General features: G+C 37.2%; 1 protein-coding gene across 2 annotated transcripts; it reads left to right on the top strand.

The window, feature by feature from the left end:
• Positions 1–6509: 6509 nt before the first annotated feature.
• SELENOP (selenoprotein P) lies at positions 6510–14747 on the top strand. 2 transcript variants are annotated; one of them, XM_075019419.1, is made up of 5 exons: positions 6510–6618; positions 8073–8276; positions 10020–10232; positions 11951–12068; positions 12964–14747. In XM_075019419.1, exons 2-5 carry the CDS (start codon positions 8086–8088, stop codon positions 13609–13611), a joined length of 1170 nt encoding a protein of 389 aa, XP_074875520.1. In that variant the 5' UTR covers positions 6510–6618; positions 8073–8085; the 3' UTR covers positions 13612–14747. The 2 variants fall into 2 exon arrangements, with proteins under 2 accessions (XP_074875520.1, XP_074875521.1); XM_075019420.1 differs by having other exon boundaries at positions 12964–13593.
• The last annotated feature ends 60 nt before the right edge of the window (positions 14748–14807 follow it).

Here is a 14807-nt window from a genome sequence, read left to right as displayed (position 1 = left end):
GACTCAAAAGTGGGTATTGCTGTTATTGCCTGTAATTAGAGAACATGATATGAAGCCTGTTCAGTGTGAATTCTCAGACAAGCCAAGTGCTCCATCCAAACACCTGAACATATGAAATAACAGCAATTTCATAGAAGCAACCAACAGTGGCTGCTTGAATGTTGCAGGGCAGATTTTTTCATGTCTTTGCTATTTGCAGTGATGTGGAGTAGTGCAATATCTTGTGCAGGTGACTTCCAAAGGTGTCCTCAGACAAAATGTCATCATATCTTCTCTACTCTCACTTCTCTTTCTTTCAAACATCAAGTTATTTCCTCTGTGTTGCATTCTGCACCCTTTATTCTGGAATGCTATTACAGTTCTACTACTCTGATTTTGACTTTTCCTCCAACCAGCCAAAACCTAGGACACCATAGCTGTAGGAAAAATAGGAAGTCTACCAGTGTCAAGGTAGGGCTGATATGTTTGTCAGATATAATGGTCTCCAATCTTTGCTGGCCAATTGTCAACTTAATACAGAAATTATATTCTGTATTCAAAATTTTACTTTGCCTTCATTGCTACCTTCAAGAACTGCATCTGTGGAAAATAAAATATAGGACTGTAATACCAGAAGATTGGGAACTTCTGTTATACATATTTGATCCAAAACACACAAAAAGAAATGTATGTTATTTAATAATTACTATCTTCAGCAAAAATGCGAACCCTTCAGGAGAATAGGAAGTACTTGGAAATCTGAAGCTAGTAATGGTCTTTCTATCTTTTTTTTTCCACCAGTTATTATGAATTTATGACAGCTATGTTATATACTATAGTATTAAAGCTATTCCAGTCTATTCAATCAATAAGCATTTAGCACTTCCAGGTGTGCAGTCATCCAGCTGACTACAGGCATACCCATTACATTCTGAGTGTGGGTTGCAGATACCAAGTAGCTATATATCAATAACTGGTACTGTAGCTGCCGAATGTTTGACAAAGTACTGTCTGCTGAAGGCACAACTTGTAAACCAGTATAGCTTTATTAACAGAATTCAAATCTAGGCAGGGGCTGAATGCTAGTCACTATTGCTGGCTCTTTAAATAATGGCACTGACAACAACAGGAAAGGTGTTACTGTAAGATAGCTGCTCTAAGTCCTCCTTGCATATCAAATGATGTTTCCTGATATAAATCAGGTAAAGATCTGACTCTTCCAAACTTCCATCAGCATTCAAAAAACAGAAGGAGGCAGTCAGTCTGTTTGGGATTTGATTGTTGCAAGCATATGTATCAGCACAGCTGTCCCTCTGCTTTTATATAGAACACATTTAATAAACAGTTCAGTTCTTCCACCAGTCCTCAGAAGGTCAGTATTGCTTTACAATATTTCTTTATCTACAGAGACCACTTGAGGTACTTATGTCTGGAGTTCATTATGGTACTAGGAGGCCCCTTTTTTGTGAAAACAGTTTTTACTCATGGTGGGAGTAGATAGCTATCAGTCTCAGCTTCCTGTGTGCTGCAGCAGCAAAGTATATTCTGTTAAGTGAAAACTGCCACTTAAGACTGATCTACTTCTGTATTTTGTCTGCAAAATGTTTCAGTGGTTCACAAGCAATTTGCTACTTAGAGTGCTTTGATGCTGAAATGGCAGCTGCTTTTGAATTTTCAAGAGGGACAGAACAGTTAAAAAATGGTTGATTTAGCCAGTTATAGATACCTTCATTACTGGTTCTAGTAGCAATTCACATACTCTTGCCCTAAGAAGGGCACACAAGATTTTTTTCACAGTTCAGCATTCCAGGACTATGCTATCTGAAAAGAAGTATCATCAACAATTAACCTTCAATATCATGTATTTGAAGCCATAAGTATGTTAGTTTGCCAGACTCCATTTCATGTAAAACAATCTCCATCTTGCACTCAGCTATCTGAATCTGTCCCTAAGTTCTCTTAACATCTCTTCCAGACCATGATGTTTGCAGCCACTGCTGTACTCTCAGCAAAATAAAGCAACATCGAGCCACAAGAAATTTAACCAAAAATATGTCATCCATTTTTTAAATCACAATTCAATAGTTCTTGAAGGAGAACTTTTTCATTCAAATCCCTCTTATTCATCAGCTGGACTCACTTTTCACTTCAGTTTTCATTTATTTTACAACAGATTAGCAAAGAACAGACTTGAACTTCCTGTAAGGTTCACTGTATATTGTCACTGAATCCCATGTACTGTGCTGTCATAACTTCCATTCCCTGGCAAGGGTTCAGTGCAGTGAACTATGCTTGGATGACCTGTTATAAATCATTAACAAGAACTTGCTTGTACAGCCTTTAAGGTCACCTGGAATGAACTGCTTTGGATTTAGCTGATGAATCATTTTCCTCCACATCTCCTAAGGAGAGTTATTGGGTATAAAGACTTTAATGGGGATTGTATGTATTGTTGATGATACTTCTGAAGTTATGGTTACAGTTATACCATCTTGAAGACCTGATCTGTTAAAGAGATCTGTCTGAATACAGAAAAATCAAGGGTTTTGTTTAACTTTCTTTGTATTCACTGGTCCAGATCCTTAATCACTTTAGTTATGCATTGACTCACTGCACCGTACTGGAAAGCCTAAAGCTGCCTGCCGAATTCCTGGTGCAACTGCATTATTCCTGTAGAAGGAGTGATCAGTGATCATTGTGTGGGATATGAGATCCATATAGGAGATCTTTACAGATACCCTGCTTTGAGCATTGCATGATTACATTTGCTTCTTCCTGATTTACTATCCCCAACATCAGGAGCCTAAGCTTAGTCACACCAAACCGAAAGAATTTTCAGTTTTCTTCTGTAGATCACAGTACTGCCAAGTATTACTAAATACACTGAAAAATAAAAAAATACAGAAGATGTCTTACAGCTATGATTTTCTTAACCACATCTTGGGTATCATCAGATAATTTGTCCTTCCTTCAAATGATAAGAGGACCACTGGTTTTAGGTCCACTGAGGTGACGTGGGGAACTTGCAGGATGATAGAATTATTGCAGAATAAATACAGAAAGTAAAGAAAGCCAATAAGGAACACAGAATACATGTAGGTATTCAGCAACTAAGGTCAGTTTGCATTTGTAATCTGTGCAATGATTATGACTTAGGGCATGTCTGATAAAAAAATATTATCCTTGCTAATTAGTGTGCTACAGATAGGTTCAAGTAGAGAAAGATACTTCATTATTATAATGGAATTTGCAAACAGAAAAACAAAGCATATATGTACCAGATCAGAGCTCCTTTAAGTCTCATTTTGTTTTTAAGTCGACAATTGCATGTATCAGCTATTCCTTCATTCACTGAAACAATCTCCAGGCCTGTATCAGAGGATGTCAGCATTTGTTGCTTCCTTTGAATTTTGAGAAGTATGCACTTAGTTATCTTATGCTGCTCTGGATCTCACATGAGAGGAGCATGAGACCAATATTGCATCACTATCCTCCTTCCTGGAGTTACTTTAACTAATGAACTTGTGGTTCTAATTATTTTGCTGAATTTACTTTACTTTAATAGATCTTCTTAGCCTTCACTTAAATTACCTTTTGTTTACAGCATGTAACCAAGAGTTTAAGGCCTCATAAACAAATGGAAATTTGTTTATGTAAGCATTAATTAAACCTCAACAGCCTGTTTTTGTTGCAATTTATTCCACTATAAAGTATGAGTAACTCCACTGAGTTCACAGAGTTACACTGTTATAAAATGAGAAGACATGAGAAGAATCAGCAGAGACTTATGATCTGCCAGTGGACTTTGAATTCCCTGTTTGTGACATCCTTCAGTCACAGGAGCAAAACAGACACTGAAGTCCTAAGGTCTCACGACAGAATTCGTGCTGGATCTGTGTTCTGCCTCTGTCCTCTCATTATGTGCACGTTGCAAATCACTACAGCAGACTTTACGAGAGTATAATTATTGACAGCCGCATAATTCCATATCCATTTAAGATTTTTTTTAAGAAATGTATGTTACCAATCTAGATAACAGAAATAACAAACATCAGTTAATTTCCAAAGACACTGGTATTTCTGTGCTGTGATGCTTTCAAAAGTTTGAAATGTCAAAAAAGGGGATAGTTTATGTTCGGTAAGAAGGGAAGGGGGCTGTTATTTCCACCAGGACCATTATTCCCCCCAAATAAGAAAGAGAGTGGGTAGAAACAGGATGATAATTATAAAAATTATTGTTTGAAACTGAAGACTTGTCCAAATTAGAGTTCATAACTGCCTCCTGCAGTGAGATTGGAACATACTCAACAACTAAGAAAATACTTGCAGTGGAAAGCAAAATTAAGATTTAAGATAATTATTTCTTTAGAAGCTATGGACAAAGGGCTACATGAGCCCATGAATTCAAGGAGGATCAATGTAAGAAATGGAATGGTCAGACTTTTAGACTGTAAATTTAACAATTATTAACATCTTTATTCTACTGCTAGGAAAAAAATGTGGATTTTTTTCCACTCAGAGAGGGTAATGCTTCAGACTGAAGTTTAAACACATTTAGGGTTTATACATTTCTAAAAAAGACAGATCTATCTAAACCCACAGCCAACATTGTAATATTCCCTACCACTAGCTTTAAGACAGAGGAACTTTTTTCTTGAGGCAGAACAATCTCAGGTAAGGTGAATGTTATAAAGCAAGATGATTAAGGCTTATCACTATGAATGTAGCTGACCTCTCCTTAATATTATAAAGGTTATAATAAATATAATGTAATATAATAATAAATAATACAATAAATAGTATTTATTGGCACAGTGATAATTGCTAACAACAGATGCTTCTCATCTCTCTCTAAGTGAACCAAGGGTCTGCTGGTGTCCCTGAATACTATATGGAAGGAAATACTAACTTTTCAGTAGTGACCACTGTACATTTCCATCCTCAGTGTGCTTTCCATAGCAAGGTAGCTGTTTTATAAGTTAGCTGCTTCAGCTCAGTTTACTGTGTCTGGACCCTTTATTATTCCGTACTTGTGAGCTGCTAGTCTGAGCAGCAGTCAGTGGTATTACATACAGCTTATAGGCTCAGCATTTGTTAATCAAGACTTGTGCACATCCCTCTCTACAAAGCTGAAAAAGAAATAGGAATGGAATATTGCTCTTTATTTGATAGTATCTCCACCTGTGTGGCAATAATTGGCAAGAGACCAACTGTCAATCACTACTGAGCTGCATTTTATTCCTCTCCCTATTAATAGATCTGTACCTGCTTCATTTCTTTTTGGCTGCTTCAGTGCTCATTTAGGAATTGAGAGACCCGATGCATACCAAATAATTACTTCCAGCCAGCCTCGCAGGGCTTTATTAGCACTGAAAATCAACACCCTATCCTGAGGCAGAAGGCCCAGCAAATAATCTATCATTTGGAATAGTAAAGGACATCATTGCAGTTATGAGGGCTTGCTTCCAACCCAGCAAAGAATACAAGGATGTGTTTCCCTAACAACATAGGAATGTGAGCACATTCCACCTTTTAAAAAATAATTCAGTCCCAGTCTGACGTCTGTCTGTTTTCTGCATTGTGTCCTCCAAGACTATTGAATAAAACTTCAGATCTTTGACCTTCTTTCCATTGACTTGAGTGTAGGACTTCTACAAGATAAACCACAAGGTCAGCAGTTCCATTTCTCGCATGCAACCAGAAGCATAAAGCTCATCTGCGCACGAGACAGTCACAGAACTAAGCAATATAAATCTCACCACCTTAAACTCTGAGGGCACACCGAGTTTTTAAACATTTATTTCTCCATAAACACACATAACATGTACATGGAAGGAAATAAAACTCAAGCAAACTGCTGAGTCAAAATAAAACATGCCATGCATAAACAATTCTTTTACTGAGGAAAGAGAGTAAGAAACAGTTTAACCTGAATGTCTGCAGATACCTCAGGGATGATGGTGTTAAGAAAACATAACAGAGTAATACAGAGTGTTAAGTGGCTGTTGCCAGTTGGTAAAGCTTCATGGCTTTCATGCACCTACATTGATTTAAACGGCTGAAGATCTGGGCTTTAACCTTCAACAGAAGTTGATAAACTGGCAGGTTCTACAGAAGTAAGTTTTAAAGATGAGTGATGTAATCAAGAGCAGCTAGGCAAAAGGAGCTCCGTAGTGCACATGTCCTCAGAGAGGGTACCGCATTCTCTAAGGCAAATATCAGATAAAGCATATGAGAGAAAAACCTGCTAGCTCAGCATTTCTGTAACAGTGCAGTACCTTCCCCCTATCACTTTTTGGCCCACGCCCCTCCTCTGACTGTACCACTACCTCCAGCTGACTGGGGTGACTGACAAACTGCATAACCTGATATTCAAAGTTATTATATTAAAAATAGCTCGTCATTCTGCACGGTAAATGGTTTCCACTTAGAATTAGTTAATGGAGAAATATTTTGGCTACTTTTATTGAAGGGGTTTGCTTTGCTTGCAAGGTCGTTCAGAATAAGCCCCCTGAACTTTGAACCATATCTGCAAAGTGAGATAAACAAGAGCCATATAAATACCACAGCCCTTTTCCCCACAGTGTTTGCTTCTGCAGTGGAGTTAGGCACAGCTGCTGAGGAGAGGGAGAGGAAAGGGTAAGTGTGCTGGTTTTGCTATGAAAGAGCTTCGTGACTTAAGATTTGGCACAGTGTCTGCTTGTTATTTTGGCTAAAAAGGCTGACTGTGGAAATTTCTGTTGGAAACCTACTAGAAAGTTGAAATGTGAAGAGAAGTATAATTCAGAATGTAGCTCTCATCTGCTTCACAGGGTGAAACAGCTGTTGCTGGGTGCTGTATGCCAGTGCTGCAGAAGGCTATAAAGGCATAGAAGGATCTCAAGATATTATAGGAGTTTCATGTGTTTGTAATGGATACAAAGGCAGGCAGCTTTCCACATGTGTGGAAAGAGTAAAAAAATGACCCTGTTGATATCTATTGGACCACAGATTAATCTTCAAAGTATTGTACCTAAAAAGCTTTTGGTGGAATTGCAGGAAAGAAACATTAGGGACAGATGGATTTCACAAATGATGTTGGCTTTGTAGAAGCTGGCTTTTGTTTTAAAAGACCAATTATTAAAATTTTAAATTTTTTTAGAATATGGCAAGATCGATGAAACCCGTGTTATTTATCAGTACTTAGTGTTTCCAAAACATTCTCTGTTTACTGTCAGACTTTAATGCGAGTGGTAAAATGATACAATTCCACAGCCTAGTACAAATCAGGGAACAGTTCTATAATTTTACATATTTCTCAATAATAGGTGTTTTCTGAACATATTAAGCCAAAATTATTGTGTTAATGGAATAAAAGGAAAAGATAATTACCATATTTCTCATATGCTTTGATTTTCATAAACATTAAAGGGACTAAATTTAGATAGGAGATCTTGTAAGATCTGAGGAATCCTGAAAGTCAGTTTTCATCTCCTGTTTTTGCAAAATTGTTTGTAGTGCCTGTGTTATTAACAGATTTTTCTCAATGGGATCCAAATACTACAGACTAACTGACTTGTAAAAATCTTTAAGTCTTTTTTTAATTTCTGCAAGGCTCTGTAATACTTGCTGTGTAGCAAAATACACTGTTGGTGCAAGTTCTTTTAAGTCAGTAGAATTACTCTGGAACCTGGAGTGAACTTGTCTAGATTCTAACTGGTATAAACTGGCTCAGCACAACTGATTTCAAAACACAAACAATTAGGCCACTTTAAAATCACTGAAGTGTTAAAAACAGTCAAGAAGAAATTACAAAGAGGAAGGAACAATGTAGCCTGTTTAGTAGCATTAAAAGAAAATCCAGTTATTCTGAACACTTACTTTTCAGCTGTTTACATACAACCACAAAAAAATACTGCCTATTTATTATAGGAGAACTCCACTGCAAAATGAAAGAAACATGATCAAGCAGTAAGCAAAGTAGCTCAAATTTTCTTACACTTTTTTTTTTAAACTGAATGGAGTCAATATCCTGCTGTGTTTTGTTATGGGAATTTCAGAGTCTGAACTTCATTTAGGCATTGATCTCATTTTGTTTATTTTCTGTCTTTCAGATAAAGCCCAGCCATGTGGGCAGGGCTGGGGCTAGTTCTGGCTCTCTGTCTCCTCCCAGGAGGAGGGACAGAGATCCAGAACTGCAAGGAGGCCCCAGAATGGCGTATTGGGGAGGAGAACCCAATGCTGAACTCTAGGGGCTCAGTGACAGTGGTGGCTCTCCTCCAAGCTAGCTGATACTTGTGCCTGCTGCAGGCTTCCAGGTAAGCATAAATCTCTTCCCCAGTTTTTGTTAAAACATCACTGGGCAGTTTTTTAATGCCATCTGAGGATAATACATATGCCCAGCTACGCATGCACTCAGTGAACTCTAGCTTCCTCAAATGCTGCCATCCCAGCTGGCATGTGTGACCCAGTGACCAGGTTAACTCTTAGCAGGTGTGTTCTGTGCCAGTGGCTCAGATTCTTTATCTCCTGGTAGTCCTGACTGACAGATCATCTTCTCCAGATTGTATTTACAACATAAAAGTATGATCAACTTGACATTAATGAAACCCAAAACACGTGAAAACCCAACAGAAACAGTCCCTCAAGACTATGCTTCAGTTAGCAACAGATGATTAATGTAGCGAAGATGCTGAAGCCAAGAAACATCATAATTCTCTGGCATGGCTAGAACACCTGAAACAGAGACATCTGTGATCACTCATTTCTTATGTAAGATGTGTAGGAGAAAAGGCAAATCAAAACATGTGCTTTTAATGTACTTTCCAGTCCCTGTTCAGAGGTCCTAGAAACAAAAAAAAAATCCAGAAGGTAAGGTAAAGACTGGCCTTTCAAAAAATAGATGAAGCATTTAGGGGAATCATTAGCGTTATCTTTTCATACAAGACCTGGGACAAATAATTAGGTATCATGACAGTAACAGCAGCAAGAAAATAATTTTGAGCTGACCCAAACAGGAATTGCATACAGCCCTTATCTTGGATTCACTTAGTGATTATGAAATCACTTTGGTTTAAAAATTCATAGTACTGGTTTCAGAGCTTGATTTTATCACTGTAATAACATCTTAATTTCCCCCTCTAGGCTGTATAACTTCATATTATAATAGTCTTTGCAAGTTTTTTAAGAACTAGATTTGAAAAAGTGGTGGTAAATCTCTGGCTCCATCAAAGTAAAAAGCAGGCTTTGTGCTTGGCTTTCAAGGTTGTTGGGTTTGATTCTGTACCTTTTAGAAAGGTCTTAAAGAATCTTTTAAGCTCTAGACTGTTTCCTGAAATGGGGGGAAAAAATGTTTTCTAAAGGTATTTAATAGGAAGGATAAAAATGAAAAGGAAAAAAACCCCACATCATACAGCAAGAAAGCAGCTTTCTGTACTAGAGAACAGAGAAGGACTTTTGTGATGGGATGCTGAAAGGAAAGACGAATAACTTCCAGACAGGTCATGCACACATTCTATAGCCATCCTTTTGACCCAGTTGCTGTAATATCCCTTTTCTGGCTATTATAGAAAATAGCCATGTCAAGATGAGTGGGAGAGCTATCAGCTTTTTACTGCAGGTTTGCTTTCTTGATTAATCATCTTCCTGCTGTATTTACAGTATGCATTCTTTAACCAACTATGTGACCAAAACCTCAGCATTTAAATAAAGACATCAGATAAACAAACTGTCTTAGACCATGAAGAGCATGAAAGAACTAAAATAACACTGAATTCAGTCTGAAAACAGATGTCTGCTTTGCTTAGTACTGCATTCTACTTACAAGGACAGGACCCATGGCATATTAACTATTGTAGAGTCTGGTTTGGTGACAGTATAGTTGATAGTGGTAGCAAATGGCAAGAATGTTTTAATACTGTTAGATTTTTGCTATTAAAACTGGGAGAAAGTAACATTCACTGTAATAACAGCAAGATGGAGAATATTAGCTTTTGTTGAACTTTGCAAATCTCAAGATTCTCTGATGATTTATGGTCTTGTTTCTTTACATTCTTGACTAGATTGGAGGACCTGCGAGTGAAGTTAGAGAATGAAGGACTGGTCAATATCTGGTATATGGTTGTCAACCATAAGGGAACTTATTCCCAGAGGAAATTTCACCTTCTGAAAGAGAGTGTTTCAGACCATATTACTGTCTACCAGCAAGATGAAAAGCAAGCTGATGTCTGGACTACCTTAAATGGAAACAAAGATGACTTTCTCATCTATGACAGGTCTGTGTTTAGGGGGGAACACAGGAAAATATATGCATGTATTTAGAGTAGTGCTTTGTAAATCTCTATATTATTTCATTGATTTTCAAATAACCTGATTACCTCACAACCAAGACATCATAATCAACTGGGAAGTTGCACTAAGTAAAGTACTTGCATTTACTGGAAAAAGGAAGGAAGCTACAAAAGAAAAGTCTGCTTTTGCCTAAGGAAGTTTGGGATAAATAAATTTTTCTTTATAATTACTGTGGATTTAGAGTAGTGTAACTAAGCGTAGAATTTGATAGCATGATTCTGGTCTAACACTGTTTTTATTTTCAGACAACTTCATTACAACCATGCACATGAAAGTAGAATCAAATGAAAAAAATCTGAGTTCTCATGAAAACATTTTGACCAGAGGTTGTTGAAAATGTCCTGTAGCCATATGGAAAAATTAGTCCTTAGGTGAAACTTCAAACTTTGGAAGAAAACAGCTTTGTGATCATAGGATTCTGGGACATGTATCTTTTGGCAGAACCAGTAATAACCCTTTAGTTGAAATCCTGATTTTTTCAGTTTTGATGTGATAGAAATTATTTGACAAGTCCTGCACTTCTAAAATGTCCATCCTAATTACTATTACGTTACTGTAACGAACATTCTCAGTTCATACTGAAGCATAATTAAGTTTAATAAACAATTAGAAAGTTCCTTTTTTTTTGGTAATCTGATGAAATGGAATGAATTAGCTAAATTAGGCTTGTGGGATGAAACTAGCACTGGAATGATCTTTAGAAAGTGATTGCATGTTACAGCAGCAAATACGTGTAACTATGGAAGGTTGCTGTTGTATGACAGACAAACAGAACAAAGCTGTATGTAGCCCGGTGAGGGGCCCCAAAGCTGACGCCTGGCCCATGGCATTTGAAAGGTTGAACAGTTTTGTGCTGTCGACACATAGGGTACACCTATACTATGAATTGGTTTGGCATTAGTTTGGCCATGATCCATCTGTGGTTCTAGGAATGTATGTCCTTATTGTGCCTTTATTGGCAATGAAGTCTTTGCCTGTTGCTGGTCCTAGACCTGCACTGCAGACGTATACAGAGCTAAGGCTGGAGGACCATGTGTTGACATTGCAGGTGGGATACTTAACGAGGTGCCCTTGTGTACAAGTTCTGCATTTACTCCATCTCCTTTAAATGTACCAGTTGTGTAGTCAAGTGCATACCAGAACACTCAAGTACAGACATGGGGCAAACAGGCACCATAAAAATCCCCTCATACACACTAAATCAGTAATGCAAATGCACCACAATGCACATTGCAGTCAAAATACATGTTACGTTGCATAAAAACATTATTTGTAAGGATACAACAACCATGTGGTGATTTGTCCCACTATGCATTGTGGTACAAATGAGCCCCCCTCATTAGCAAGATAGGTCTGTCATGAGTGTACCTTTGCTAGTCTAAATGCCACTAAACTAGAGGCCAGTAGTGTTACTACATTGGCCAGAAATCACGCTTCACAGTACTGTCCAATGCAGTTGAGAGGGCAAATGTTTGTAAGGCAGATACTGGTTTTGGCTGTAAACTCCTTGGACAGAAACACTCTCCATGGGACTGTACCGTGTGGGTGGATTGACATGAATGAAATAAGGTATGATAAGAAAAGATACTTAATTTTAGGTATATTTATATATATGGAGCCACAAAGTTCTTTCTCTCCTTAGATGCGGCCGTCTAGTGTATCACCTGGGTCTGCCCTATTCCTTCCTGTCCTTCCAATATGTAGAAGAATCTATTAAGATTGCATACTGTGAAAACAAGTGTGGAAACTGCTCTTACACGGTATTTTCTTCTTTAATCCTATATATACTAGGAAAGGAAATTGGATTTGACTGGTACTTAAAAAAACTATTCCAGTGTGATTAATCCAAAAAGACGTGATTTAGAATTTACACATTTCATGTGTCTTGACAGAGAGCTTTTAAACATTTTTCAAAGTGAGTTATAATTTATAATAGACTGTTTATCTGAATTCATGCCCTTGATAGAAATGCAAATCATTTTCAGAAATCTAAATGCCATCTTGGAGGCTAATTCTGTTTCTGAAGTTATGTACAGCTAGTGAGCAATTAGCTACTCTAGTTTTTGGGGACAGGTAGGTACTTCAACAAAGAGTAATTTTTTTTAAGACCTGGGAATCAAATCTGAGCTGCTTTGAGTTACTATTCCTTTTAGTTTACATTTAAACACAGCATACAACAGTTACTTTAAAAAAGTGATAATACAAGCTGACAAATTATTGTTACTGTTATAAAAGAAGGGTAGCTTTGTTTTACATGTAACTAAAGATCAGAACTACTTTAGGGATTATCAAGAAATGTAATAACGTAGTTATGAAACTTCAATGAGAAGAATAATTTTTGATCCCATCATACAGTTTTCCAGCTAAATGGAGGCCTCGGGCAGGTCAGACATGGGATCCTAGAAAAAGAATACTTTTTATAGCAATTACTTGAATTATAATTCTTAAAAGTTTACATTAAGAGCCCTGTCTAGTTATTAGTGGTGTTGTAAAACAATGTTCTTTTTGATACATTCATATCTCTCTTCAGCGAAGTAGCCCAAATAATTTAAAATTGGGTTTCATGTTCTGCAAAAATGTTAAGATAATTGATGTTTTACAACTAGTTTAATTAAATATAATGCCTTATATTTAATGCAAACTTCTGTTTTGCAGGAACCTGATATTGGTGGTATATGTGAAAATATCACTAAAAAAGCAGAGGAAAAGCTAGCAGAGCTAGAACCCAAACCAACTGGTCAACATTCACATCACCACAACCTCCACAGACATAGACAGCAGCACCACCATCACGAGGGCAGTCGTCATTCCAAAAATGAGAACCATCAGGCTCCTTCTGAAACTCAAAGACATCATCCTCACAGCGGTCGGCGTCATAGAGTCTTTGGCCATAACAGACATGATCAGACAGGTAGTCATGCACAGGTAGACACTGTTCCTCAAGGAGAAAGTGTGGAAATTACACAAGATAAAAAGCTATGAAAAAAAGGGAAAAACAGCTGTAAAAACCAGTTAACTTGAAACTGGCAGACAGCATCAGACTCAACTTCTAGTAGCTGATGCTGTCATTGTCGACACCTTTTGTTTGAAGAGCTAGGAAATTCTGTCACTTGACAGTGTCGTGGAGCACTTCCAAATTCTTGCAGGTGACATGGCCAGCTGTCAGCAGAGGACATCACTGAATCTTGACAGTGACGTCTGCTGACTGCTGCCTGACAGTCACCAGCAGCAGGAGCAAGTGAAACTAGTGACACCTGACAGTGACAGGAAAAGGCAAGAAACTGAGCCTGAAAAACAAACTAAGCACCTTAAAAATGCAAGGGAGTCCTACTACCTAAATTCATATAGTTGCAAGAGTGGAAAAATGATCAGATTAAGTGGTTTTATTGCCCCCAATTAAATATTATACTAAGACAGGTGTGTAGAGTTAAAATATTGCAAAGAACTAGACTTTTAGAGCAGTGCTCTTAGAATTACATAATACCTGTCAAATTCCATCAGTGAAAAGCTTCATAATTTAGAGGAATTTAATTGACCTGTAGTTTGTTTTTCAGTTGCACTGGGAAGGTGTCGGCATTCTTGATTAATTTGTCTGTCTTGTTTCTCTTCTAACATTCTGCTTGCATTTGTGAGGGCAGGAGCATAAACTATGACCTAGGGGCTCCTGTCTGATGTTTTGCAATCAAGAATAGAAGACAACCAAAACAGATATTTTAATCATTTTTTATTAAGAAGATGGGATGTATTCAAAAGTTGTTTTTTTTTCCTAACCTAGGGATACAAATTATGTACAAGAAAAGCTTATTCCGAAGCAATGTGCCAAGATAACTTTTTATCTCAAATGTAAGATACAAGCAGTAATTGCATTATTTTAAAGTAACAGATTTATATACTTAACTTTTGTAGCTTAGATACAGTATCAGGGCCCATTAATACATACTACTACAGCTTGTAAAATCCCACTAAATCAGTAAGATTGTGCCTAAAGTGAGAAGCAGTGTTAACAACTCTCCATGCAGAATCAGTATCAGTATCAAAAAGAGGGAGGGGCAGAACAAATTTAATCTTGGTTTAATGTTTATCTTTGTTTATAACAGTGCTGAATGTGATAAATCTCTATGGATTATTAAGATAAAATACCACTTAAACTTTTGTAACTTCTCTGTAGCTTAGCATTCCTAACCTTTGATTAACTGAGTTGAAGTAAAAATATAGTTGTTCAAAGGATTCCTACGTGAAGAAGAGAACATTCAAGAAAGGAAGACTGCTTTGAAAGTGTACACCATAACTAATGATGGTTTAATAGGGAAATTACTCCTACGAAACCTGAATCTTTTTATTGTGAATGCTGCTTAGCAAGAAAGTAGTCATGAATATACACAGAATGCATGCCTTTGGAATATTTGACAAGACTGTTTTCAATAAAAAAATATTCCATATTTCTTCATATCTTGGTTTTACTTTCAGGTGCCCAGCTTGAAATACACTGCTTCTATTTC

The sequence above is a fragment of the Buteo buteo genome, chromosome Z, assembly GCF_964188355.1.
Source record: "Buteo buteo chromosome Z, bButBut1.hap1.1, whole genome shotgun sequence".
NCBI classification, from domain to species: domain Eukaryota; kingdom Metazoa; phylum Chordata; class Aves; order Accipitriformes; family Accipitridae; genus Buteo; species Buteo buteo.
This window is presented reverse-complemented; position numbering and strand designations above follow the sequence as displayed.